The sequence below is a fragment of the Apteryx mantelli genome, chromosome 3 (assembly GCF_036417845.1).
Source record: "Apteryx mantelli isolate bAptMan1 chromosome 3, bAptMan1.hap1, whole genome shotgun sequence".
In the NCBI taxonomy this organism is placed as follows: Eukaryota; Metazoa; Chordata; class Aves; order Apterygiformes; family Apterygidae; genus Apteryx; species Apteryx mantelli.
In genome coordinates, this window is record NC_089980.1 from 97326041 (window position 1) to 97350166 (window position 24126).

The window sequence follows — 24126 nt, forward strand, 5'->3', positions numbered from 1 at the left end:
TAGAATTAGAAGACTGTATAGCATTGGAGCAAGTGTATGAATGAATTTTCTCAAAGGTTGCTCTTAAGGAATTTAAGCCTTAAATGAGTGCCAATGAAATTTGCCGTTAATGCTTTATCAGGAGCCGCTATTAATAAAGAAGAGGATTGGAGTATCACATAGGATGAATTGTGTTCTGACTAAAAAACACTAGAAGTAGGGAAAAATTCAGGGTAATACACTGAAAGACTAGTAGCAACAGTCCCTTTAATAAGATGAGAGCTTGTTAGTGGAAATGATTGCAAAGGACCATAGTATATGCATGCAAATGAATCCAAGGTAGAATAAGTCACTCATATGATGTCATTGTAAAAAAAAAAAAAAAAAAAAAAAAAAAGTATGTGAAATCTTAGGATTCATTTCCAGAGGTCTCTTTCCAGGAGAGATTTTTTTTAAAAAAAGCATTAATGCTATTGTATAAGCCCTTGGTGGTCTGTTCTGGAATACAATACACTATTCTGGTCAGCCATATAAAAGAAACATAATTGCACTCTGAAATGATAGTAAGAAGAGCTACTAGGATGGTATGGAGAATATGAAGAAAATTTAAAAAAAGTTTGGCTTTTTTAAGCCCACAAAATGAAAGCTGAGAAATGAATAATTATTTTCTATAAATGAATCTGCAGGTAAAGACTAGGAAGAGAACTACTTAAGCTAAAAGACAGTATTGGCACTAAGGAAAAAAGATATAAATTGTCTGCAAATAAGTCTGGGCTGTATATTAAAAGATTTCTAGCTGTCAGAACAGCTTTCCAGTACAAATCACAGGGCCAGAAAAAAAAACACTTCCTATTTTTAAAGTAGAGCTTAATCATTATGTGAAAGGGATGTGATTATCTGCATGGCAAAGTAACTATATCTGTGTATCTGTATACTTAAAGCAGTGTTTCTCAAAAGCTTCTTGCTCTTAAGACAGTATAATGTAGCCTATTTCTCACCTTATTCTCTTCCCTACTGTCTTAGCATGGCCTTCGGTCCTGGCCTCTTAACGCACTTTCCCCTTTCTGGTTACACTTCTGACATCCCCAGACTGGGACCGGACTAGCTCGCGCCCCATTAACCTGCTTTTCTGCCACATACCTGGCTCCTCGGCACTTGGCTCCACGCATTGCTCCTGCAGCGCCCAGAGCAGCGCGAGCGCAGACGCTCGCTGCCGCCACTGCTGCGTGCAGTTCTGCAGAGCACATGGCAAAGCAGCTGCTGCCGTGAGGGCACAGGGCAGCACGCAGGCATGTTCCCATGAGTCAGCTGCTTTGGGGTAGGGCTATTTTCGAAGTATGAGTGCTACATCTGCTGTCATTGTTTTCTGTGGTATGTTTCCCTGGCTGCTTTTCGTCCGTGAACTGATTATGCTACTTAAGTTGTAAAAAGTAAATTTTTATCAGATCAAGGTAATAGGTTTGCAGGAGTAGAAATTTTCAATATATATTTGCTGTTCTTTCTAAATATTTTTTAAAAATAAGTATGAACTTTCTTTCCTTTATGATGCTATGTTTTGAGACTAGTATACAAAACTTAAAAAATGGATCTGCTAATTCCTTTTTAGTCTAACAGTTTGGTAGATGACCTTTCAGTGGTTGTAATATGCAACCAAATGCCAAGTGCAGTATCCCTTTCCTTTATAGCATAAATAATACACACCAACATATTTTATATATAAATACATGTAAAAAAAAAAAAAGGAACCATCAAAGGCTTAAATAGCCACATGTTTAAAGAAAAAAATATAAATATAATTTGTAACATGACCAAGAAAGATATGCAGAACACTTTTTGGATGCAAACCAGTAAACCAGCATCTGTCAAGGGTACCTGAAAGTACAGTATTTTTTTTCCACTGGCAACATTAGACATCTCATGCATATAGTATGTATGCATTTGTCTCTGTAATCTTGTCATCTAAAACTTTGTACCACACAGAGTTGTAGGATTTTTATAGCATTGACACTGCATAAATGATTACTCAAGATAGAGCTATTTGGCTGAGTATCTTTAGAAAGTGTATAGGAATCATAGATGCTTCAGTCTGTAATTTTTCTATACATTGTTAAACCAGTATAAGCCAGAAATCCCACCCTTGTCTCCCCAAATCACTTCATTCTTCTAGAATAGAGATCAGTGTCTTCATTTCTTTAAAATGTTACCCTTTTTGTCTTCTCACACTATTACATTCACTGACCATACTACCGTCTAAGTGAGATTTGATTCTTACAGAAGTCCAAAAAGGGTGGTGGCTAAGAAGAAGGGATTTATCTGCGGTATGCATGAATCAGAAAGGGAGAACAAGATCAAGGAGGAACCAAGAGGAAGATTCCCGAGCACGAAAGTGAAAAAGAGGGGAGTGAGAGAGAATCTGAATGAGAGAACGGGAGAGCTAGAAGAGGGAGAGTGAGTTTGTACTTTGGCTGAGGGGATGCCAACAATATGTTATTATTTTAATGAGGAGAACAAGCAGCATCTGTGTTTGTGAAAGCAGCTTGTTGTTTCTGAGGCCAGGAAGTATGTTTGTGATGTTTATGGGGAAAGATTAATGTGAGGCTAAGAGGCAGTAGGCTGGGGAAGACAGGGAGTGAAATGAGAGTAATGCAAGAAAGAAGAAACTATATTGTGAGAAAAGGAAGAAAGAGCTGGAGGGTGAAAAAAGGGAAAATGCAGAAAGGAAAAGTAAAATAGAACAAAGGAAATGAATGGAAGAGAACATATACCTTAGCAGTTCAAGTATTTTCTTATCAACACATTTAAAATTACCATTTACAAGTAATGCTTTGCAGCATCAAACTCGTATAAGACCCTAAAAATGCCTTATTATTTCTCTTGATTTTTCAACTCCTAGATATTTCAACAAGTGATACTTTCCTCTGAGCCTGTTCTCCTCCTTTCTCCTCTCCTCCTACCTGTACTTAGCTTTTTTTTTTTTCCTGTTGTTCCACTTTCATTGTACCCTTACAGTTTATATATTCATGTGTCATTAAACAGAATATAGCTTGGACATTCCAGTAATTGTATCTCTTGCCCACAAGATAGGTACGTTGAGAAAAGCTGAAAGCATGACTCCACAGATACTCTAAGTCTTTGGAACTTCTAGAACTGTGTTACAGTAAGCATTTGAACCATAAGTGGCATATGATTTCGTAGGGTATGTTTCTATTTCAGTATAATTTTTTTTAACCCCTGCCACAGGATTGATTTTTTTTCTTCCTTCTCCCTCTTCCTTCTCCCTCTTCCTTCTCCCTCTTCCTTCTCCCTCTTCCTTCTCCCTCTTCCTTCTCCCTCTTCCTTCTCCCTCTTCCTTCTCCCTCTTCCTTCTCCCTCTTCCTTCTCCCTCTTCCTTCTCCCTCTTCCTTCTCCCTCTTCCTTCTCCCTCTTCCTTCTCCCTCTTCCTTCTCCCTCTTCCTTCTCCCTCTTCCTTCTCCCTCTTCCTTCTCCCTCTTCCTTCTCCCTCTTCCTTCTCCCTCTTCCTTCTCCCTCTTCCTTCTCCCTCTTCCTTCTCCCTCTTCCTTCTCCCTCTTCCTTCTCCCTCTTCCTTCTCCCTCTTCCTTCTCCCTCTTCCTTCTCCCTCTTCCTTCTCCCTCTTCCTTCTCCCTCTTCCTTCTCCCTCTTCCTTCTCCCTCTTCCTTCTCCCTCTTCCTTCTCCCTCTTCCTTCTCCCTCTTCCTTCTCCCTCTTCCTTCTCCCTCTTCCTTCTCCCTCTTCCTTCTCCCTCTTCCTTCTCCCTCTTCCTTCTCCCTCTTCCTTCTCCCTCTTCCTTCTCCCTCTTCCTTCTCCCTCTTCCTTCTCCCTCTTCCTTCTCCCTCTTCCTTCTCCCTCTTCCTTCTCCCTCTTCCTTCTCCCTCTTCCTTCTCCCTCTTCCTTCTCCCTCTTCCTTCTCCCTCTTCCTTCTCCCTCTTCCTTCTCCCTCTTCCTTCTCCCTCTTCCTTCTCCCTCTTCCTTCTCCCTCTTCCTTCTCCCTCTTCCTTCTCCCTCTTCCTTCTCCCTCTTCCTTCTCCCTCTTCCTTCTCCCTCTTCCTTCTCCCTCTTCCTTCTCCCTCTTCCTTCTCCCTCTTCCTTCTCCCTCTTCCTTCTCCCTCTTCCTTCTCCCTCTTCCTTCTCCCTCTTCCTTCTCCCTCTTCCTTCTCCCTCTTCCTTCTCCCTCTTCCTTCTCCCTCTTCCTTCTCCCTCTTCCTTCTCCCTCTTCCTTCTCCCTCTTCCTTCTCCCTCTTCCTTCTCCCTCTTCCTTCTCCCTCTTCCTTCTCCCTCTTCCTTCTCCCTCTTCCTTCTCCCTCTTCCTTCTCCCTCTTCCTTCTCCCTCTTCCTTCTCCCTCTTCCTTCTCCCTCTTCCTTCTCCCTCTTCCTTCTCCCTCTTCCTTCTCCCTCTTCCTTCTCCCTCTTCCTTCTCCCTCTTCCTTCTCCCTCTTCCTTCTCCCTCTTCCTTCTCCCTCTTCCTTCTCCCTCTTCCTTCTCCCTCTTCCTTCTCCCTCTTCCTTCTCCCTCTTCCTTCTCCCTCTTCCTTCTCCCTCTTCCTTCTCCCTCTTCCTTCTCCCTCTTCCTTCTCCCTCTTCCTTCTCCCTCTTCCTTCTCCCTCTTCCTTCTCCCTCTTCCTTCTCCCTCTTCCTTCTCCCTCTTCCTTCTCCCTCTTCCTTCTCCCTCTTCCTTCTCCCTCTTCCTTCTCCCTCTTCCTTCTCCCTCTTCCTTCTCCCTCTTCCTTCTCCCTCTTCCTTCTCCCTCTTCCTTCTCCCTCTTCCTTCTCCCTCTTCCTTCTCCCTCTTCCTTCTCCCTCTTCCTTCTCCCTCTTCCTTCTCCCTCTTCCTTCTCCCTCTTCCTTCTCCCTCTTCCTTCTCCCTCTTCCTTCTCCCTCTTCCTTCTCCCTCTTCCTTCTCCCTCTTCCTTCTCCCTCTTCCTTCTCCCTCTTCCTTCTCCCTCTTCCTTCTCCCTCTTCCTTCTCCCTCTTCCTTCTCCCTCTTCCTTCTCCCTCTTCCTTCTCCCTCTTCCTTCTCCCTCTTCCTTCTCCCTCTTCCTTCTCCCTCTTCCTTCTCCCTCTTCCTTCTCCCTCTTCCTTCTCCCTCTTCCTTCTCCCTCTTCCTTCTCCCTCTTCCTTCTCCCTCTTCCTTCTCCCTCTTCCTTCTCCCTCTTCCTTCTCCCTCTTCCTTCTCCCTCTTCCTTCTCCCTCTTCCTTCTCCCTCTTCCTTCTCCCTCTTCCTTCTCCCTCTTCCTTCAGAAGTGCTTTGGGGGAAAAAAAAGTTTTTCCATGACTTCAGATGGTGGTCAGGCATTCAGAACTCTTTTTATTAAAGCTGTCATTTCAAAACAAATGCGTAATTGGATGTCTGTTAATTTTATAATCTTAAAATCCTATAAACTGTTGAAATCCTGACATGGTGCATCTGTATATTACATACTGCTACTGCTTTTTTGGTTTTTGGGTTTTTTGGCACTTAAAAAAATTGTTATAGTTCTTACAAAGAGGAAAAATTAAGTTTTAAATGGATGTAGAGGTAAGAACAAGATTAAAACCACTCAAGGAAAGCATAGAGAAGTAGGAATAATAACTTCAAATAAAGATTTCATGTTGTATACTCTATTTTTCAATTGAAATTAATATTGAATCTGGAGCAATAAGTATTTGTTGATTTGTAGTCTGTTTCTGCTTTGTCTAAACTATTTGCCAGATGTCTGCAGTAGTTACACTAATTCAAATGGCATTGCCTAGTAGAGCTTGCTCTTCCTTCATGCTACTAACTTGAAGATTTTTCATTTAAAGATGTTCATTTATTAATACACAATAGTTTTGGCCCCTCTTCCTTCCCCAAAAGCATTTTCTTTCCTTTCTGCCACCCCACCCTGATTATTTTAACTTTTTGGCAACCATGATCTAATACTTCAGCAACACATGTGCTGGGTTCTTTAAATTCACAAATGTTGCTAATCTGAAATGAGAATTTCAGATATTTTTGCAAGCTTATTTCAGCTGGGCTAATTTTAGAACGGTGTTGTTGAATGAAATGTGCACATAATTGTGTCGGTCATGGGTGGATCATCCATATCTTGAGTATTGAGATGAACTATGGCAGTCGGATGAAGTATCTATAGTACCTAATTGTTTTAAATATATAATCTTGTTTTTAAATGGTCAGGTAGATATTTTAAAATAAATTCAAAAATTTTGACATACCTTTGTCATTCACATAAACTCTCATGTCTTCATAAAAAAGTATTAAATGCAGTATAGTCATTGTTGCTTAGGTAAGTATCTACATTCTCTGAATTTCAGAAGCAAAACATCAAGGCCACAGAAAAGCTGCAATTCAAATTCACTTATAGTCAGTGCAAAGAATATATTCCCAGTCTAGAATCTTTCTCAGTTTTCTGATATGCTTGTTTCTCGTAGCACTTCCTAAAGATTTTAGAATATCAAATGTCATGACAAACTGGTAAAGTGACACAGAATTTTGTATTGCTGCTTTGCGATAACGTGTTCCTATGTGCGATAGTAACTGATATTTAGAATTTTAATTTATGATTCCTTAAAATATGGATTAATATCAGGTAAATAGTTTTACATTTTTGTAGTAATTGCTATGAATCAAAACATCTTTCAAGAAAGGCTGTGCAGTAATATTGAAATGATGCTGAAAAAAGAAATATCTAAGAAATTAAAAAATTAGATGCCTGTTACAAGACATTGCTGAGTGAGTTGTGCTGGTTGTTGAATACTACAGGGGCTAGGGGCTGCAACTGCTGTAGTACATGTTTCGAATGCTACCCACTAGTAGAAAAGTTATGTAATGCAGATCTAAGACCAAGAATTTTGAGCATTGTCAGCTGTCACTCAGGACATTTTGGTGTTTCCTTTTGGACAGCTGACCTGCTCTCAAGAGACAATATAAACAACCACAGCAATAAAAATCAAAGTGCTTAGGGGGATTCTATTGCATAATCTACTTTATTTTTAAGGAGACTTGGTTTCCTGGAAATGCCTTTGAGTGTCAGTGTTGCAATTTAAACTGCTCTGTATAGCTGTCACTGGTGGATAATTGCTAACAGGTGGAAGGAGAAGAGGAAAAGATTACAGCATTGTGCTCAGGAGGTTGACAGCAAGATGCGATTTAGCTGAACAGTCTCCTTTTCACGCTTCTCAGAGCATGGGAATAGGACGTAGTTTAGGACATATTTTTATTCATATGAAGAAGACAGAGCTTTCACTTTGACCAGAAGAAAGCACTTTCATGTCTTAATTAATTTTAGTGAGGGGAGCTTAACGCAGACAGAAGTCCTTGCTATGTTTCTTAAGCATACCAAAGAGTAACAGGTTAGAGCTGACAGCATGTTATCTTAGCAGTCTAGCTTTTAGAAATCCCCATAACGTAACGCACTTGAAATAGATGTCGTCATCAGCTCCTGCCCCGAGTACTAAGCCTGGTCAAATACATGTGACAGAAGATGGTGGAGTAGAGTGCAGAAGCTATTCATGTGGTAGGAGTGGTTATTGTATTAGGGTATACTTTTTGTTGACAGGCCAGCATGTTTTGAGTTAAAATTCTGCAGCTGTCTCTCTCTCCCCCTCTCTCACTTTCTCTCTGTGGATTTGTACAAATTCCAAGCTCCTCTGCTACAGTCGCACCCTTCTTATTTTGCTCTGAATAGATTTCACTGTTTTGTTTTTGTTTTGTTTTTTTCCCAGCAGGAAACGGACAGCAGAGGCGCAGATCCATTCAAGATCTCAGTGTTGCTGGAACAGAATCCAGTCAGGTAAAAGCTTTCAGTCTTCTTTATCTTCAGTAAAGCCCACAGGGAATCTGTACAGGGAAACTGCTCTGTGAATCTTCACCTTTGATACTTATGTAGAAATGATGTGGATGACCTGGGATCTTTTAGCTTGACAGACTGGAGCGTCATTTGCATTGCATTTAAATTAGAATCCATGAGGGTAGGCTGTGAATAAGATTCTAGATGAGAAGTGTTAGCTGTGTAGCTCACATGCAGCATATATCCCTTTTGTATACAAATAGTTTATATATAGCCACTCAATATGGCTTAAGGCAGATATCATGCAGGAAAGGCTTTTCACCTCTCTGTATGTAGAAAACAATTGTAATTACTCCGTATGATTGTCTGAAGCACTGATGCATAGATTATATTCACCTTTTGCATAAAAATAAAAAGCATGTGCATTAATAATAAATTTATAATATTGATCTCTGAACCCTGGAAAGTGACTTCTAGTAGTATCACTCCAGTTTCTTCAAAAAGATGTACAGGAGGGTGCTATCATTCAGTACAAAAAAATCACTATCTCAATAAGACATTTTATAATAGCATAGCTTTGTATCTGGTATCTTAAGTGCCATGGTAACGGACACAGTGGTATACTGTGTAAAGTTTGAATTAACTACAAACATCTTAAATGTGAAAAGTACAGCTAACGTTTCATTTGACTGTGTTTATTTTGTGGTTTAATCGCTACCTTGTCTTTTCAGTAACTCGTAGAGGATATTTGGTCCTTAGTGTGAATTAGCAATTTTGAGATCCCTGTTATTATTTGGATGTGGAAAAATGCTTAGCGTATTCATCAGGTTAATCAGGTTTCCATATTAAACATCCTACTGTAATAAACTAAAATAGGTGGTAATTTTAGGGGTGTGTAGTTATCAGGGAGATTAACATTTGATCTTTCTTTAGTTTCGTGGAGCGTGGTAGCCACAGAAACCTCATCAAACCCCAGATATTATTAGTCCAGCTTACTGTGTACATCTATCAGAAAATAATGGAATGATTCTTAAATACATTATAATATCATTAAAGAAGGCAGGTTTTTAGAAAGAAATGAGTCTGCCAAATTTAGTAAAGAACTAGATTAGCCTATTCAGTTAACTGTGGAACAAAAATTAGGCAAGACTTGGAAAAAATTTGACAGCCTATCAGTTATACCAAATTCCACTGTTTGCTGTATAAAGATATTTAAGTGTAGCTTTTTTAATAAAATTTTCAATTCTGTTCATTTTAATGAATGATTAATATTTGAAAACATTATGTAATTTCAGCATTTACTTCAAATCTTAATAACTCTTACAGAACCTTTCTTTGAAAGCTGCTCTGCTACTTATATAGATGTTCCAGCTAAATTGTGCTTGTTACCAGGAGGATATAGAAAACTTCTGTTTAACTCACCAATTTCTGACAAGGCTTTATAGAAGTATAAGTATCACATTTTACTTTCCTGCTTGTGATATCCTACGTATTGGAAATCTAAATGAAAGAATTACATTTACCTTCTTTTGCCTTATACAGTTTTGGAAACACTATGATAAAATCTGGGAAATGACATATTTTAACAAGCATGAAAAATGCACTTTGGAGAACATCCATGCACTACCCATATAAATAAATAATGAATTTCACGTTTTGCTTTTTGGTGTAAGAAGAGGTAGAAAAGTGCTGAAACAGCTTCTAACTATTGATACATATATTTTAAAAAATCAGAAAACAATTTTAAAAAGCAAGCACAATGTATTATGGCAAAAGACCTGGTTTCTAAAGTTCAGGGTTCCTTTTTATAAGTTTCTGTAGTTCTGGACCTCCTTCCCCTGAATTTTTATTAAAAATCTTCAGCTGCTATCCATATAATCCATCTATGAGGCAAAGGAGAAAAAATTCGTCTCTAACTAGCTTAGCTCTGGACAGTTTATCATGTCTCCTCATATGCACCATACCATATATAGGTTATCCTTTTTAATGTGAAAATCCCCTACCCCCTCCCTCTCTTCATTGCATACAACCTTCTTCTCTACATTCCAGTCCCTCTTACACCCACTGTTCCGCGTAGCTTTCTTCGCTGATCTGCCGTAGCACTGTGTGCTTCTCTTCTTGCACCTTGTCTTTTTAAGCCCCTGTCCAGCTCAAAATTTAATGATTGCTGAGGGTTTTTTGGTTTGGGTTGGGGTTTTTTTTAAAACACCATTTCACTGAAATGCTGGTTATTAAAGGTGATCAGAAATATTTTTATTAAATGTGTTTTTCTGGAAATTGCCAATGTGTCAATATAAAATTATTCTGTTACAACTGGCATTTTTTTTATCAAGAGGATTTTTCCAATTGAGAATGGAATTTTTGTTCAGGTGTAGAGAAACACTGGACTTCATAACCAGTACACCAGTGGTTGGGGTGCTTACCTGGGAAAACACAGACCAGACTCACATCTCCCTGCTTTAACATCTGACCCTCTTGTATATCTTATGATTATTCTTATCTGTATACTATTACAGGAGTTAGCATCTCCGTTTGTGACTTGCTGAATATTATTTGCATAAGGTAAAATGGCTCCAAGAGAAGTTGGAGACACACAAAAGAGGTAGTAATCTCATTTTTCGCAACCATAGTTGGGGGGCGGCTAAAAATAAAGAACTATTTTTTACATGGACTTTGGTTGGTTTGTGACTACTATTTTTATTGTTTTCTGAGACCTGGGGCATTTTCTATTTTCCAGTATTCTTACTGAAATTATCAACAACAGACAGTGACAGTGCTTTGCAGATGATTGTACTACTCAGCTTTTACTTTTATGTCAAGAGCTTGGATACAAAAATGTACTAAGCCGGTTGGTTTTCAACCATTGGATCAGCCCTTCTGGAGAAGCTCAGTGTTGAAAATATGCATATGCATTAAGTCCAGTTTTTTACAGATTTCTGTAGTACTTGGTGACCTTAGACTGAATCTTACTCCAAGTGACCTGAGCAGCGCTGAGACTACCCTTTCTCTACAGTCCAATACTGTTTTCATCTGTTTCCATCCATATAGTATGATACTCATTTTTCCATGTAAAACACTTTTTTTCCATTGAAGTGATTCACCTACCTTCTCATTTGCCTGTACATGTGTTTTAAAACCTCACAGAATTGTCCTGTATTTCTCTGATTACACTGCTTAACACTTTCATAACACAGAAGTAAATGTGCAGGCTCTGGACTGCAGCCCTAAAAACTTTCAGTGACTTGATGAACACAGCTAACCCGCTGTTTAGACTGGATAGAATCATCTTCCCAGAATCTGATATTTCATGCAAATAGACTGAGAAACATACCTGACATAATCTTGAAAGAATTATAGGTTGTGATCAGATGATTAGTAAGATACCCGTGTCCCTGCCTATGTGATTTTTATTGGGGATTTTTTTGGTATGTCATCCTTCACAGGACTATCTTAATATCAAAACCATCTCTTTTAAACTGATGATTTTTTTTGTAACAACTAGTGCTGGACCTTAATAACTCTTACAGTTTATTTTGAGGTGGAAAAATATATAGTATATTAAAGAAAACCATGCACTGTATTGAACAGTTGAGAAGCAAGGTCTGTATGTACATGCCCACATGCATGCAAGTTAAGTGAGATAATTTGTGGAATCTGATATTATATAGATGAATCATTCTGTCAGTGAGATTATGCAATTGGTCACAGATGCACTTTTTTTTTTTCTTCCTTCATAAGAAGATAAAATCTACAGAAGATGAGAAGGCAGGGCTTGTAGCAATGGGGTTGTTTGGGAGGGGTGTTTTTTTGTTTTTTTTGTTTTTTTTTTTAATTTGGTTACCCATTTAAATTAAACATGGAAAAATGGTACTTTTCTTAGAGGGGGGAATTATTTCTCAGAGTAAGCCAGGTTCTCAAGAGTCTGTGTCTGAGAGATGGAAACTAAGAAGCTGACAATGTAACATGGGTTTGGTGACCTGGCAAAAATGATCAGCGAGTACCCTGACAAAGGAAATAAAGCAAAAGGGTTTGATCAGTAATTTCTGAGACAGTGGGAAGGAGCTGACAGAAGACATCATGCTCCCATAAGCAAAGCCACATGTAGAAGGGGAAGGGAGGTGGGAAATTCTGGAGTTCCTAAGAGGACTCTGTCTTAAGCCTAAAGGACATTCACAAAGAATGAGAAAATGGGGAAAGAAAAGTGTGTTTATTTTGCCTAGCCCATTTTCTCGTCTCTCAAAACCTTTTAACGTTACCTACAGTGGAGGTTAACTTGAGTTTTATAACCTGCATAAAACCTGTGTTTTGACTATTACTGGAAGCTGAAGAAATGAAGTGTTAATACACTGCTTGCCAGGTGAGGGTTCTGCAAAGGGTCCGTTGAGGGTACGGAGATATCTGGAAGAAGCAAGGATGGAAAGCTATCCATGAAAGGATAAGAGAAACTGATTGCTAAGGAATAGCCAGGGCTTAGCTGTCAGAGGGGCTGATGTCAGGGGAGGTGGCTGCAGCCTAGTGGGACTCCAGGAGGCCTAATGCATCTGGCTCAACACCCAAACTCAAGCATGATAATCAAACAGCTGGTCAGTTTGGGGAACTTCCCTTAGGTTTTGTGATGCTATGTAAATGTGCTTCACCTATGAATCCTTTATCTCTGGTAGTTTCATCTAAATAATATTATCAAGGAAATGGTCTTATTCTGTCGATGGATCAAAACAATCTAGTTCAGCAAACTAGTACAGCATGTTTTTGCTAAATTACTTCAGCTAGAGTTCTTTTCAGGTCCCCTTTGCTATCAACTGTAGATATTCCACTATTTTTTTTTCCCTTAAAGGAAACAACTGATATCTGTTACTGTGCACTGTTAAATATGCTCAATCTTATGATCTTTCACATCAGCTAAGTGTGTTTATCATTCACATCTGATCACTCTGGCAGTAAACAGTTAACACATCTTCCTAATGTCAACAAAGACTTCAGCACAAAAGCTTCTTAAAAATAACTAATGTGTTGTCCTGAGAGTTAGTATCATCCCTTCTGGAAATGGCTGTGGAATACTGATAGTATATTGCCCTGTTTCTGACTTCTAAAATAAAACATTAAATGGTTAATAAAAATTAAATCACTTTTCTTGATACCCCTTGCAGTGGCTCTGTCAAAGAATACAAGGCTAATGGATACATTGCTGTCCTAGTTTGGCAATTCCTTTGTTCTTACAGAGCTTCTTGTTATTTACTCTCTGTATTTATGAGTGCACGTATTTCCCTTGAGAACATAGAATGCACTCACATATATGAGTTTCCTCAGCAGTTGAAAACTGAACTCATTTGGGAAGATTAAATAGCTTAAGCAAGTATATAAGTAAATTCTATTTATTAACATCCTTTCTCTTTTATAATTAAGAATTATTTGTACTGAAGTGGAACAACTTACGTTTGCAAACATTTTGTCATTGCATAAGTAAACAAGATAAAACGTTCAGCATTGGCACAGGAATAGTGTTAACTGCTGCAAAATAAGGTTTGCTTTTTAAACAGTTTTTAAAGCTCTGGAAAGGTGATAATTGAGCCATGCTTCTGACTTCCCTGTTTTACCCAGTAGATTTAAATTATTGTTCTTATAAAGATGTTTCATTTTAGAAGGATGTTTCATTTTAGAAAGTATGGTCATTTACCATTATAGGTCTCGTGTGTGCAGTTTAATTGTGTGCTTTCCTAGCCTCTTAAACTGAAGCAATTACAGGAGAAACGTATTCTAACATAGCTGAAATAGTGAATATTTTGGTGTGTAGAGTCTTGTCACTCTTTGGATTGTTACTTGACTGTCTGAAGTCTTTCCTTCTAAAAATCAAAGTTAAGATATTTGGAAATTAGAGCCATAAAGAAATCCAGCTTACAGGTAATGTATATTTGAGTACTTCACTTAAAAAAAAAAAAAAAAAAAAAGAACATTTAATTAATCATTTCGTGGTAAACACACCGTACTCAAAATAGTTGTGTTTTAACAGCATCTTTTTTCTTGACTACAGTTTTTCCTGCAAAACTTGAGGGGCAAGGTCTATAGTCAAAGTCTTTTACTGTGTTAATTTTCTGTCAGTGAGAGGATATATGAAATATAAGAATATCTGTTATGAATAAGAATTCTGAAAAGGGAACTAGGTGGAATAATGAAGTCTAATGTATTAGAGTCCATGCTTTGGGAAACAAAAGGATTTGAGAAGTCAGGTTGTATGTTGAAGAAGTTCCTACAGAATTTTGTTTTAGTTTTTAATTAAAGGCAGAATTTTTCCTCATTTTCTAATTTCCCTGCTTTAATTCATTGTTCCTTTTTGGTTTAACACTTTTTTATGTTTTCTGAAGATGAATCATACAACCTCCGAGTCAACATAGGAATCATAACAAAACCTGTAGATTTTATACATTGCAGCCTAGTACAGAATTACAAAACTGCACTGTCTTCAGTTGAATGCAGTGCCATTTATTGATTAGCATTGGAAATGAACTTTATTCCTTTCTTATGTTACAGAACTGATAGGTTTTACTGAACAGTTGTGAAAATTATTGGATGTAATGTCGTTGTTCAACATTGCTTTTCCTTATGCTGAATAGAAAAATCACATCCATTTCTTTTTGTGGTAAAGGTTGAGTAGAAATGAAGGTGAAATTATCCCTGTAATGTATGTAAAGTTTATCAAGTTATTTGAAATGCTTTCAGGGTAAAAGGCTTTTAGATTTTTTACTCCCCCCTCCACTACATTGGGGGGAATATGGGTTCAGGTTTCCTCATGTTAGTTTGTCATTTTAGTGCTGTTATGTAAAATGAACACTTTGAACAATCTTCTGACTTTCATTGCCATTTTAGTTTGTCGTCTTTTATCCTTTCAGGAGAGTAGAAACAGCAGCAGGTCATCTAGTCCTAGTGTGAGAATGATCACTACCTCGGGACCAACCTCTGAAAAGCCAACTCGTAACCCATGGACACCTGATGATGCAGGTAATACTTTGTTCTTTAGTTCACTTTTAGTCTGTAAAAAGTAAGAAATATTTCTTTGATTTTGTTGTGTACGTAGACAGTAATAAAAATAAGCAGTGAAAGTGCCAGGCTGTTTTAGTACTGCTTAAACTAAATTATAAAATTATTGCTTTGTTTTGCACACTGAATATAAGAATTTTTAGTGTAGGTTATATTAAATTATATAAACGCTTCTGTTTTGCCTATAACAAATTATTGTTCATATACAGTGATGCTACTATTTAGTGCAGATCTTTGAGCGACAGTTTTTGGCTACAGTGTGTTGTTGGGAGTGAGGGGAATAGACATCTTGCAGCATTTTAGTCTTGTGCGTTTGTATTGTGAATGCACAGATAAAGCTTTCATTGCTCTGACTTCTGGAATGAAGTGCTACTTAGGTGAGTATGAGCTAGAATACATTAATTCTGTTTTTATGTGTGTTGTATTTTTGCTTATGCAAAGTACATGCTCACAAATCATTATTTTTAAATGAATTAATATAAATAGTGTGTTTACAAAATTGTTGTAAATACAAACACTTTTACATTCGCATCACTGTTATGTTATGAAATATGCTTGAGTGAACGTAATTTAATAGTTGAATTCAATTTTAAAACTCGTAATGCACATCATTATGAAAAGGATTGATATTGGACCGCATTAAAGCAATGGATCCCTACAAATTCCTTTTTAGAATATAAATAAGAATTACACTTTTGCTATGAAAATGTGTATGTTAGTCTCTAGTTGGTACTTTACAGTGCCTTAAATTCTGAAGTCTTTTGCTGGTGATCTGTTTCATCTTTGGGCTGATGTGACTCCGCCATTCTTTTCCTGTAAAACAACTGCAAAATGACAACTTCCATATCAACTGATTTTGCCCCAGCATATGTTTAAGCAAATACAAGGTGATCCTGTATGTAAGATACGTGTTTTTCTTTTTTCCCATTTCAGTGGGAGAAGGAGAACATCCTCTCGTATTTTGCTTCCACACTTCCTTCTTTCTGTCCATTATCACTTTTCATAATCACACTCTCTGCCTTGTAACACATAATTCCCAAACCCCTTGCCCTCTGCTACAGCCCAGCCTGGGTCCTCATTTGTGCAACGTAGGTTCTGAGCTCCTTTAGGCAGTGCGCACTTACAAGAATTGCTGCCTCACACAGAGGCAAGCTCTTACACATGACTTGAATCAATAGTTCATTGGGAACTGAGAGCTGCTGATACTGTGCCACTGCAAAGGCAGCATGTCCCAAATCTTTGGCCTTAAATGCAGCACAGAACTAGATTAAAAGTCAGGTCTGTTACTGTAGCAACTTTCTTCCATGCAAAAAAGCCTCACCTATACCTAGATAAATGCAGAACATGCATGCATGTATTTTTTCAAATTAGGTTTATGCAGTTCATGAACAAAGGATTGTTTTTCATTTCTGAACAGAGAAATAATTTCTGTTTTTTGTAAAAAGGACAACACTTAAATTAATGAAGCAAAATGATAAAAGGAGGACAAGGTCAAATCTGGACAATCACAAGAAAAGTTACAGTTCTGTGATACAGACCTGAAACGCTCAAGAATGTAATCTAAAGTATTTTGCATGTCTTGGTGTATTTGAAACATTGCAATAATTCCTTTCCTATAGCAGTATGCCATATATGGCAATTGTCTAATGTAGGGAAGGACTTTTATATTGTTCTGATTTAAGATGTGGTGATTAAGTCTCTGGTTTTAGGTTTTTTTCTCTACCACCTTCCAGTTTCCTTACAAACATACACTTAACCACTGTTTCTCCATTCCCACCCTCTTATTTCTGTTTCCTTTTGAAGCTGCTCTTGGAGATAGCATAGTCTTTGAGGGCAACACCTTAGTTTCTCTACCACAACTACTGTGTGGCAGGTGCTTTTGGGGTATGGGTAAGCAGCCCCTTTTTTTTCCCCACCTACCCTCCTCCATATGATCCCCTGGTGGAAGTAATGCAGCTATGAAATCAGTAGTTTCTCAATGTATCTTTACTCCTGTGTTTCTTAAAGCTTAACAGTAACCTTGTGCCCCCCAGATTGTGGGTTACCAAAAGATAAGATCTATAATTCAGAAACATGTTATATCTGGAATGAAAGAGCTAGAGAAACCCAGTGGAACTGCAGTGTAAGAAGAGAGCAGCCAGGCCCAGGAGATGGATTGGTTATTGGGTTCCTTGCAACCCACAAAGTGTCTCTACAGAGCAAAGAAGATGCCCTAGAGCATGTTGTGAGAAAGATATTTACAATCCTCACAGGGAGTAGGTTTCAAACTGAGCAGGGGTTTGTGCTTATTTTATTTTGGCAGAGCTGGTTTGCATAGCTTCTAATTTAAAATCATTAGATGCACGGGCTGGCTGGCTGATCCTTCATAAACAAGAATGGAATGGCATTTTTTTTTATATATAAACAGAGAACAAGATTGCAAACTGTACAGAAATAGTACTTTTCTTAAATCTGTGCACTGTTACATGGCTTCTAGAAACGTAGAATGATAACATTAATCTTTATTTCTTCTTGGTGTGATAGACCATACATTTGAAGTTCTCATTTAACATTATCAGAAAAACAAATAAAGTCATCTGCCTTGGATTTGGAACACTGATATTTCCATCTGCCTTTCCACATTCAGATTGTATATATTTGTGAAATGTTTCAGTATTTTTTTGTGCCCTTTAAAAATCAGATTAACTCATTTTGAAACTATATTAACGTTTTCTTGGTATTGTTACAGAGACCAATGGGTCAGATAACTCCATCCCAATGGCATATCTTACATTAGATCATCAGTTACAGGTAAGAAATATGTGCTTTATTAGATACTTTTTTTTGCATTACATTTTAATGCATGCATTGTGAGCTGCAACATAGAGTGCCATGTGTTTACCTGTGTTTATATCCTGTCTAATTTTTGACCAAAGCTAAAAAGAATATATTATGTAATCTGAGATTGGTTGACTCAGATTTGATCAAGCTATTAAAAACAAGCCCTGGGAAATACGATCCCTAAAACCAAATGAAATCCAAGTCTGACTGTCAAAATAAGACATTGTTTATTTGGGTGTTATTAGGTCAAACTTTTGTATTCATTTTATTTGTTTTGTGTGTGATCAAACACTACTCTGATTATTATTCCTTGTAACAAAGAGAGATTTAGATTTGAGGTCTGAGTGAACTTTGACATCAGTGCTGTAAAATTTTCCAGGGTATGGTTTAACACTTATTTTTAAAAGCTCACTAGTTTCTAAAAGTTGATACAAATATATTACAGACACATTCTAACACACTATGTATTGGGATATCAGTTGATTAGTTTTTAACATGTCTGATTTATTTTCAGCCTCTAGCACCATGCCCAAACTCCAAAGAATCTATGGCTGTGTTTGAACAGCACTGTAAAATGGCACAAGAGTACATGAAAGTTCAGACAGAAATTGCATTGCTGTTGCAGAGAAAGTAAGTGAAATGTTTTGAACCTTTTCTGTTCTTCTGTATGTTTCTTTTACCCTAAGTTATTTATCTGAGAGCATCCTTTCTGGCTTTCTGAAGTAACATTTCATAGACCATAGTTGTTTTGAAGACTTAATCTTGGAAAAACTGAGCTCCTCACCACGGATGAGATATATTCAGAGCAGGTAACTGAAAGTCCTGATCAACATCAGGATTTTCCTTTTGGATGAGTCCTGCTTTAAAGAGTGTGTCACATCTTTGTATGTAATGTACCAGTAATGTTTACATCATCTCAAGTAAAAGATGTCTGTTAAAGAACCTTGTAATTTTATTTCACACACTGTCCAGTAAAAGATTTCCATTGTAATTTATAGATAATCGTTTAGATGATACATTATAGAATTGTGGCTAATATCTCAGTGTCACTTATTGGGCAGTTAATCTTTACCTTATATCTGGCTTTTGTTGATTGCATACAAAACAGTAATATCAATGTGCATCCTCTGTTTTTCTACCAGGGGTTTAGACATTAATATTTAAAAGCCATTACATACCTTCTTACCCCTGTGCACTAGAAATAATCTCTTTAATCTTAGTAGGACTGTATACATGTATATGTTAAGCGAATGCTTGCATGTATTGTTGGATAGGGGCCAAAGCTATTGCTGAATCAGAAGTTCAGTTTGCAGTACAGTCTGTTGTGTTCTGCTTCCCTTCATTTCTGCTTCCTGATGTCGGGGAGCCGTTCTGAGAGATCATATGTACTCGCATGCTAGACAAAGGAACCAGCTTGTTGCCCACCAGTGGTCTGAGGCACTGCAGGCAAGAGACTGTTAATGAGGAGCTCATCTTGGTGTTTGTGGAATAGCTAATGAGAAAAATAGGTGCATCCGATTAGCTTGTACAGTAGGAAGAGCAGACAGAATAGGAAAAAAATGAGTTACTGTATGGTCAGCCTCCTATCATCTATTGACTTTGTTTAGCATTCTGAGAGCACTTTTTTTCCCAAATATTATTAGAATTCTTAGAAATTCATTAGGAGATATTGAAGCTAGCCTGAAATTCATAGTTTTGTTTTTATTTCTGTTGTTCTAAGGATCAGTAAGTTAAGTAAAAATGAGTTTATTTTTCAGTACTGTTACTTCTCCAACTTCAGGTTCCTCCTTTTTCTTTCTTTCCAGAAAGTCTGAGTGCACATTTCTCCCAAGTTTTTTTCCTTAGTCAGAATGTAGTTGCCCTTATGTGTTAAACAAAAAAGTAGTATTATCTGAAATGGTAACTAGTGTATTTAATGCTGTTTGAGATAATTAATTATTCTCTAAAGGTTGAATTAGTAAGTCTTCCTTAACAGTAATACAAACCATATGGCAATAATTAACTAACATGATTAATTTTCTCTTCTACTATTTTATAGTTTTCTACTAAAACATTGTTGGCAGCTTGCCTTCTTGTCACCTCATAAACAAATGTTAAAATAAACTGCATTCTATTTGCTGCAACAGTTTTGTAGGATAATTTTTAGCAAGTTTATCAGTGTGTTTGTTCCTCTAGAATAGTTACTAAAAACATACTGACCACTTATTGCATAGATTAACTGAAATGATCATTTTAGAAATAATCTGCCTCATTCTGCTTTTGACTGCTTTAAAAAGTACAGCTCTAAATACAAAACAATGTTTCAGCGAAAAGTTACCAAAATTCCTGCAGTGCTCTTTCCAGGAGTCAAACAATTTCTGCTCTAGCAGAACTTATGAACTTAGGCTGTGAGAGTATGTACAGCGCAGAATCGTTTTACTGCAGCTTTGAACATTTACATGCTGAAATCATAACAGAATTTTTGAGATAGCTGCAAGTACGAAAGCGTTCTTTAAATGTTCGGTCTGTAAATACTTAATATGCTGGAAAAGAGCAATTTATGAAAAAACAGAACTGCAACATTATCACTTTATTGAAGTTAAAAAATACAGAAGTAGACAATTTGTTTCCCTAAAAATAGCTACTAAAAACATATTGAACATTTATTGCATAAATTAGCTGAAATTACAGTTGTAAAAATAATGTGCCTGATACTGCTTTCCACTGAACTTTAAGAAGTTCAGCTCCAAATAGAAAAGTGTTTCACTGAAAAGTTAGCAGAATCATTGTATTTCTGCCTTTTAAGTTGGAGTTTTAAGTTTTTAAATATACATGTGGTTAAAGCAAAATTAGAGTTGAGTATATTTATGAATTTCTACATGGATCCTTAGGTGCTGTAATGTAACCTGTAAAATTGCATTTGAAAGCCATTATAAAAAGGATAATTTTAGAGATTGAGACTGTGGTTTACAGCTATTTTAAAGCTTATTATGTGGATTTGATTTCAAAGAGCACTTTTCTTCAGACTACAGAAAAGAATAAGATTTTTTTTTTTTTTTGTGAACTAATTTCTTTGCACAAAAATATCACCAGACATGAATTCAGACTGATAATCAAATAATGATTTAAACATGTGAAGTTGTCTGGACGCAAATGTGATTTTTTTATTTTTTATTTTATTTTATTTTATTTTATTTTTTTACACTATAGACAAGAACTAATAGCAGAACTGGACCAGGATGAAAAAGACCAGCAAAATACATCCCGTCTGGTACAAGAACATAAAAAGCTGTTAGATGAAAACAAAAGTCTCTCAACTTACTATCAGCAATGCAAAAAACAATTAGAGGTCATCAGAAATCAGCAACAGAAACGGCCAGGCACGTCATGATTCCCTGGGACCTTTTGAATGAAAAATATGCACAGAAGAGACTGACCTTTTTTTTATTATCCCTTATTATGACAACTCATGAGTGTTAGCTTCTTGGTGTGGTCTGTATTTGTCTGCTACACTTATAACATCATTTAATTTTCCTTTTCCTATGGTGGACATTCAGTTCAACAGGTTAATCAAATAAGGTGAGAAAACAGTGACAGTGACTTGAATCAACAGCCCTCAATTTAAAGCAAGTACAGTAAGCAGTGGCTGTATGCATGCTCCTTGTGTGAAGGCTAGCCTAACAAGTGTTAAAGTGGCTGCTAAATTGTAAGATCTTGTATTTAGTTTTTGATGTTACCTCGATAAGAGCAAAACAAAAACTTTCCTGTTTAAGAATGGTTTTGTTCTAGTGTCTCATCTCAAACAGATGTACAATAGCAGTTATTTTCGGGATTTAAACATGCACCAAGCTGCAGAGATGATGTTGGCTGACCAGATTAATTCATGATGCATTAGTGATGCCTTTTACCTGTAGATGTAGTGTATTTTTTTCCACGTGCAAAATGGTAGTCAAACTGATGCCAGCATCCTTAGTTCAGTGCTTGATAGCCCTGCATTTTGACTAATATGTTTCTTGTAATCTTGCATTCATAAAATATTTGAAGTAAAAGGCTGTATTTTCTTTACTTTATTGGGGGAATAATGTAGTTTTGTCTGGTTACTGGGCAAAAGTTATGGAGGTGATTCACTGGGCAAAGTTGGTCTCTTGGATAAATGAGAGAAAGAGTCAAAAATGTGTGAAAGTGTGTTTTAAACCTTTAAAGCTTTTGTCCTTCTAGCATCTTTGGAAGGAAGTTGAGAAAGGCAAGTTTTTAAAACTCATTGTCTTAATATCATTTATTAGATTTTTCTTACAACTTATTTGCTGAAAAATATTTACAATAAATGTAAATAAGTTTGTTCTGGATAGGGAGAGAAGGGTGTGGGGAGATGCATTTATTTTAAAAAGCGAATTATGAAATGGACTTGAGTATGCAAATAGCAGAAGCTATTAAGAAAATGAGGGAAATGGCTTAGATATCCGTCAGGAATCTCAGTTATTCCACTCATTTGAACATAGTTCAAAGCAAGCCCATCACAGAATGCCTGCTGCCTTTGTGACTGAAGAATTGCATTTAATGAACTGAAGCAGAATATGTAACGATTTGTATTGTCATTTACCATTATAACATGGGAGAAAATAACTACTTGTTTACACTGCAGATTGATTATTTGGATTATGAATTAACTTTTAGCTGGTACAAAAATGAGGCACTTATAATGAGAAATTATTCCTTTCATAAGCTCTTGGCATACTCATTTGTGGGTGGGGTTTTTAACACTCTTTTGCAAAAGGAAAATAGAAAATTGAAATTTAGCTGCTGAATCCTCAAAATAGGGATAATCTAAATTTTGATTTATGCTTATGTAAAATGAGTGATTGTTCATAGGAGCCCATGAGCAGAGCTTGGTAAAATATTAATGGGAAAATCTCACAGTATTTTCTCTTCCCCTTCCTGCCTACCTGATAATAAACATTAATAATATTGTGCTTATGTGTGAACAACAAGGATGAAGGATAGTTTACTGAACAGTGTCATTCTGTCTTGAAAATAAATCTTTTGTTGGCAAAGCTTTGGGAGTTAAAAACCCTTCCCTCATTTCATTTAAATAAAGGAAGGGTTATCATTCCCAAAACCTTAGCAGATAATTTGATTAGTTAGCTGAAACTGATATCGGGATCAACTTAAGGGCACACATATTTATAGCAAAATGTAATTGGCAGAGAAAATAACTCTAGTATTAGGAATAGCACAAGTTATCCAAAGCATTGCTGTTTGCATACATCTGTCCATCTACCAAAATGGACACAGTCAGTGTTTGGCAGCTTGCTTATCATATGGTTAAGCTTGAAGCAGAGCAATGTAAATACTAATGCTTGATTGCAGATGCATGGTTGATAATTACATACACAAAATCATTTCCCAGGACAGTTTTTATGGTTTGCCTTCTCATAAAACAGATAAAGTAACTGCTTGAAGTAAATCAGTATTATGTGTGAAAAGTCATTTAATGGCAAATTTGAATAATGGAAGTGAATGCAATGCTAACTTAATGGTACATAATACAAAAGTCATTTCTAACAGTCACTTACGACTTTTGAAAGTTTACATTAAAAAGGGTCTCAGATTGTAAAATAAGTACTGTACTACCATACACTGTTGAACTCAGCCCCATTCAATAGTTAGGTTGTATTGCTGTTCTTACAATGTACAAAGGGAATTTGGAGTTCGGCCTTTTGCCTTCAAATTAGCCCTTTCTTAATTCTACCAAAAATTAAATTATTTGTCCTGATTTCTCAGTGAGGTGTTCTGTGTGAGCAAATTTGTATATCATAAAAAGCTATAAAGGTAGAATATAGCAATTTGTGCTAAGCAGAGTTTAGAGCTTATCTTTCTAGTGACTTTTATCATTTTCCATAAGGATCTTGTTTTAAAGTTGTTTACAAATGTACTTTTATTTTTCTGTTAAATTATTTCATAGCGTTCAGGAAGTTTTTCATGTCCTCTTATGTCCAGTTAAAGCCATTGCTCTGATCATCAAGGTGAAACACCTCGTTTTGTCTGGGCACTGCCTTCTCAAAAAGGTAACAGACTCTGCTTTTTGTTAAAGTATGTGTTGTGTAAGATAATGTGTAATTAAAAGTATGCTTCTGTATACTGTGCAGTTCTACCATAAAGGCTTTTTTAGGCTTTTTTTTTTTTTTTTTGTGATGAGAACTTGAAGATTGTAATTCAAAACTTGTACATAAAATGGTGAATGATTTCATATGATTCAGGAATCAGCAGTGTGGCTTTCTGCTACAGGGTTTTATTACGTTTATCAGGAATCGAATTAATAAAAGCTGAGAGATTTCAACAAGCATGTAATGCCCCAGCATGAGCCAGGGCATCCTTGATGGGTGATGGAATCCCCCCTTGGGTGGGGGCTCGTTGTCATGCAGTTGTTCCCACCATCGAAAGAAAATTCTTCTCCTATTAGCTCTTCCCTTCCTGTGCGCCCCAGTAGAGCACTGGGTGAATAGTCCTGGTCATAACTGGATATCAAGACATGTTA

The 24126-nt window shown here is 36.9% G+C and overlaps 1 protein-coding gene across 5 annotated transcripts in view; it reads left to right on the forward strand.

The window, feature by feature from the left end:
- Positions 1-23851, forward strand: part of MAP3K7 (mitogen-activated protein kinase kinase kinase 7) — a 51257-nt gene extending 27406 nt beyond the window's left edge. For 3 of the 5 annotated variants that reach the window (XM_067293978.1, XM_067293980.1, XM_067293982.1), the window contains 5 exons: positions 7696-7763; positions 14645-14753; positions 17521-17582; positions 18127-18242; positions 20802-23851. In XM_067293978.1, the coding sequence (XP_067150079.1) occupies positions 7696-7763; positions 14645-14753; positions 17521-17582; positions 18127-18242; positions 20802-20982 (536 nt within the window). In that variant the 3' untranslated portion in view covers positions 20983-23851. The remainder of the gene's footprint in view (positions 1-7695; positions 7764-14644; positions 14754-17520; positions 17583-18126; positions 18243-20801) is intronic. The other 2 variants (XM_067293979.1, XM_067293981.1) reach the window with 1 other exon arrangement.
- Positions 23852-24126: the final 275 nt, after the last annotated feature.